The sequence below is a fragment of the Dipodomys ordii genome, unplaced genomic scaffold (assembly GCF_000151885.1).
Source record: "Dipodomys ordii isolate 6190 unplaced genomic scaffold, Dord_2.0 Scaffold153, whole genome shotgun sequence".
NCBI classification, from domain to species: Eukaryota; Metazoa; Chordata; class Mammalia; order Rodentia; family Heteromyidae; genus Dipodomys; species Dipodomys ordii.
In genome coordinates this window covers 827,480-832,257 of record NW_012267369.1, presented here as the reverse complement: position 1 = coordinate 832,257, position 4,778 = coordinate 827,480, and the positions used below count along the sequence as shown (strand labels likewise).

The following is a 4,778-nucleotide window of genomic DNA, read 5'->3' as shown; positions in this document are numbered from 1 at the left end:
TTTTACTGGGGACTGGGCTCTGAGGTCCCTGGTGGAGGCTGACCGCCTGTCCTTACACTGGGGACTGGGCTCTGAGGTCCCTGGTGGAGGCTGACTGTCTGTCCTTACATTGGGGATCAGGCTCTGAGGTCCATGGTGGAGGCTGACCGCCTGTCCTTACACTGGGGATCAGGTTCTGAGGTCCCTGTTGGAGGCTGACCGCCTGTCTTTGCACTGGAGATCTGGCTCTGAGGTCCCTGGTGGAGGCTGACCACCTGTCTTTGCACTGGAGATCTGGCTCTGAGGTCCCTGGTGGAGGCTGACCGCCTGTCCTTGCACTGGAGATCTGGCTCTGAGGTCCCTGGTGGAGGCTGACCACCTGTCCTTTTACTAGGGACTGGGCTCTGAGGTCCATGGTGGAGGCTGACCGCCTGTCCTTACACTGGGGACTGGGTTCTGGAGGTCCATGGTGGAGGCTGACCACCTGTCCTTACACTGGGGACTGGGCTCTGAGGTCCCTGGTGGAGGCTGACCACCTGTCCTTTTACTGGGGACTGGGCTCTGAGGTCCCTGGTGGAGGCTGACCGCCTGTCCTTACACTGGGGACTGGGTTCTGGAGGTCCCTGGTGGAGGCTGACCGCCTGTCCTTACACTGGGGATCGGGCTCTGAGGTCCCTGGTGGAGGCTGACCGCCTGTCCTTGCACTGGGGACTGGGCTCTGAGGTCCCTGGTGGAGGCTGACCGCCTATCTTTGCACTGGGGACTGGGCTCTGAGGTCCCTGGTGGAGGCTGACCACCTATCTTTGCACTGGGGACTGGTGGAGGCTGGAGATGATGGTCACACTTACCTGGGACTTGCTGTTGGCTGTCCCTTCCTGCTGCCCAGGGCCTTGTGTGCAGTCTGCCTGCTCTGCTCCTCAGGCTCTTCTCCCACTCTGCCTCTACCCCCAGCCCACCATAAAGGAGGTGGAAGGTGGGGCTCAAACCATCCTGCTGGAGAAACAGTTCCCCACTCTCTTGCTTTATTATGGGAAGTAGCTAACGCACCTAATTTCTCCTTTTTGGTTGTGGGGCTTGAACTCGAGGCCTGGGCTCTGTCCCTAAGCTCTTTGGCTCAGGCTAATCCTGCCACTTGGAGCTGCAGCTCCACTTGTGGTTTTCTGGAGTGTCTGTCTCCTCTCGGGGAGTGCATGTCTCCCTGGAGCACCACGTGGTCCACCACTGAGCCTTTCCCACGCATGTGTGCAGAGCTGGCCCACAGAATCTGACTCTGGGACGGCGACGTGGCGTTCTTCAGACCACATAGATACCAGGCCCACAGTGGGACTCCTCAGCACCCCACCCCTGGAGCCCAAAGACAGAGCCCTGGACAGTGATTGAGCAGCAGTCATCAGGAGTGAACTCGCACTGTCAGGTGTAGGTCAGGTGTCTCAGAGTGCTGAGACGCTGTCAGAAGCAGGCTTGGCATCCGTCACTATACCCTCAACACGCTCTGTCCATTCTGAGTCCTGCATTTCACAGCTCACACTTTTTTCTTTGTTTGTTTTGGTCAGACGTGGTGCCTGAACTCTGACCTGGGCGCTGCCCCTCACAGCTCAAAGCTAGCGCTCTACCACTTCAGCCACAGCGCCACTTCCGGCTTTTTTCTTTTTACTTATGTGGTGCTGAAGAATCGAACCCAGGGCCTCATGCTTTCAAGGCAAGTGCTCTACCACTGAGCCGCCTTCCCACCCCTCACAGCTCACTTTTGAAGTAGCATCTTCACCTTGAGTATGTGCTCATCACGGCCCCTTTGAGTTCTCTCCTTCCCTGAGAATGCATTAATCTAAAAGGGGAAAGGGGAGGGGAAGAGGGAGACCAGAACCAGGTTCAGGTCCGATGTGCGTGTGTTAAACACCTGGTGTCTGCCTGGCTTTGCCCTCAGGGTGTCCATAATTCCCCCTGTAGCCTCTTGGAGCCCCAGCTGAGTAAATTGAGAGGCCTGGTGGGTGAAGACCCAGCTCCCGCTCACGGCGGGCATCGCCGCCGGGCCTCCTGCCCTCTGCCAGGCTCCTCCTGAGGGGTCCTGCGACTTCCTCCCTCCCAGCTTGGAAGGCCGTGCTTCTTTGCTCTCCGCTGGTCTGGATGGTTCTGGATGGTTTTGTCCCTGCTGCAAGGGAGGGCTGTGCACACGGTGCATTCTGGGCAGCAGTGCGGCAGCGATTCCCTGACCCTGTGGGACTGTGGGGTGGCTGCCGTGCAGACCCCAGGGCAGGCAGACACGTGGAGCACGGTCCTGCCGCCCATGGGCCCTGGAGCTTCTGAGCGCCCAGGCCTGGGAGGGCAGCCGCGGGGGGCGGTCAGCTGTCTCCGGGGAGGGCGGCGCGGGTCCAAGGGTGCTCATGGCTTGTCTCTCGTCGTCCTCTCTAGATTCTTGCCGCAAAAGTACTCAACCTGGTCATGCCAAACATGTCACTGGGGCCCATCGACTCCAGCGTGATCTCAAGGAACAAGACAGAGGTGAGAGTTTGGGGCGAGCCTGGAGTGGGTTCATGGCCTTTGAGTAAGGTCAGTGCATTTCCCGGTGGGAAGCTGTTTGGGGTCTGTCCTGCAGTGGTTTATGTGGCCCTGTGCCCAGCGATGGGAGACACAGGAAGGAAGCAGTCCCGTGGTCTTCTGGCTGAGTGTTTGAGCTGTGTCCTCACAGTCCGAGGAGCTGCCCAGCGATGGGAGACACAGGAAGGAAGCAGTCCCGTGGTCTTCTGGCTGAGTGTTTGAGCTGTGTCCTCACAGTCCGAGGAGCTACCAGGGGACCGGCAGCAGCCTGCTCGCTTTGGAGTGCAAGTGACCAAAATCCAAAGTGAGATTAGGCAAAAGATTTATTGGATGCAGCAACTGAAAGTGTCAGGCATGTCTGGATCTAGGGAGTTAAAAGTCCTGTTTTCCATCTGCCTCTCCTCGGCCCTCATCCCCTCTGGCTTGACTTGGTTCCCAGGCTAGCTGGGCCTACGCATGGGCAAAGGTGGCCGCTGGCAGCTCCCCCCCAGCCGCCCTGGGGCACAGACAGCCCCTTTCGGGTGGATTCTTACTGACTGACTGTGCAGGCCTGGGTTCTTGTCTAGGAAAGGAGTGGTGTTAGCCCCGCCGAAACTCAGAGCCTGAGAGTAGGGGAAGAACGGCTCCAGGATTGGGCTAACAGGAAGGACAGGCCGCCGCACAGGCCTGTGAACGACTCACTTCCTTGGCTCACTGTTGGGCTGGCCTGAGGACCTGCTGGGTCCTGGGTCTGGAATGGGGAAGCCTTCCTGTTGGTGAGCCGCCACGTGGCGCCCGGCTGAAGCCGCTGCTGCGTGCGCGGAGTCTTGGTGGGCGGCAGGGGTCTCTCACCTGCCCACCCCGCACACCGTGGCTTTGGCCTGAACGTGGGACCTGTGGAGAGCCCAGCTATCTTCATCAGAGACAGACAGACAGACAGACTGGCTTGCCTGTGCGGTCTTTAGGTCGAAGCACCCAGGTTGCTCTCTTCCCCTCTGCAGAGGTCTGGGAGATAAAGAGAAAAGACGATTATTTCACACCCCTTCCCTGCTGAGAAACGTGGAGTTACGGAGCTTTGTTAAATCAGTTAAATTACTGACGTCCGATCGGGAGAACAAATGGAAGGGACCTTTCTGGACTGGAGCCTGTAGCGTTTCTCCCCGCCGGCCTCTACCATGGCCAGGGTTAGGTCATGGGAGGGCGGGGCTGTCGAAAACGACCCCCTTTTCCTGCTGGGAGATGCAGGAAGGGTACGGACTCCAGTGACCAGATCTGGTGAGATCAGTGTTCCAGCCCGGGGTGACCCCTGTGGGGCGCAGGCACCCTGGATTGAGGGATAAACACCTGCACTGTAGCTGGGGAGCGCGTGGGGCTCAGCCCCTCGGACCCCTCGTCCGTGCCGAGGCACAGCTTCAGCCCACGTATTCCAGGACCCCTGCAGTTATAGAAACCTCCAAAGGCAGATACGTTCCCTGACAAGCTAGGTAAGGGGGTGCCGGCGGGGTCCCACCGAGGCACAGGTGATGTAGGCCGGTCGGGCGGGCAGGCCTGCAGGCACTGGCCAGGCTCGGGGGAGGTGGTCGGGGAAGCAGGTGTCGCTGTGGTGGACATGGACAGGGAGCTGCGTGTTTGGGTTGCTTCGTGCCCCACCCCCACCCCCAACACAGTCTCCCCACTTCTGTGCGGCCCAGCAGAGGCCGGCCCAGCCCAGCTCCAGGGTTTGGACCGGGTCTGGCTACCCTGGACCTGGCGGCTGTGACTTAGGCCTCTGCTGCCTCTGACCACCAGGGCTGCCTGGTTAGAGTGCTTTCCCTCCCCCAAAAACCTTGGTGTGGTTCTGAATTTTCTCTGGCCTGGACGGGAGAGGAGGGAGAGGGAGAGGTGGCTGGGTGGCTCTTGCTGTGCTAAGCTTTGGACCTACTCTAAGAACGTCTTCTGGGCAGGGGGACGCAGTGCGGGGAGGTTGGAGGGGAGAGGCAGGGAGGGACACGGGCCCTGAGAGTGCTCCCCCATGGAGCCCTGGAGGTGCTCTTTCTTCTCCTGTGGAAGCCCAGTATCCTCCAGCGTCCCCTGTGATGCGGGCAGCCAGGCCAGGCGAGCTCTGGCACCAGGAGCTCGGGACGGGGCAGCTCTGCTTCCTTCCACACAGTGCTTCAGACGCACCCAGCGTCCGGAGGAGGCCCCTGCCCCCTGGCGCCTCCACGTGGATGGGCCAGCCCTGCCCTCCCGCCCTGCCCGCCCTCCCCACCCCCAACCCCTTCCTGCCCACCAACATTGTAAAGCTC

General features: G+C 60.3%; 1 protein-coding gene across 2 annotated transcripts in view; it reads left to right on the top strand.

The window, feature by feature from the left end:
• Nucleotides 1-4,778, top strand: part of Mgll (monoglyceride lipase) — an 87,077-nt gene that overhangs the window by 73,997 nt on the left and 8,302 nt on the right. For both annotated transcript variants that reach the window (XM_013032327.1, XM_013032328.1), the window contains exon 6: nt 2,389-2,478. In XM_013032327.1, the coding sequence (XP_012887781.1) occupies nt 2,389-2,478 (90 nt within the window). The remainder of the gene's footprint in view (nt 1-2,388; nt 2,479-4,778) is intronic.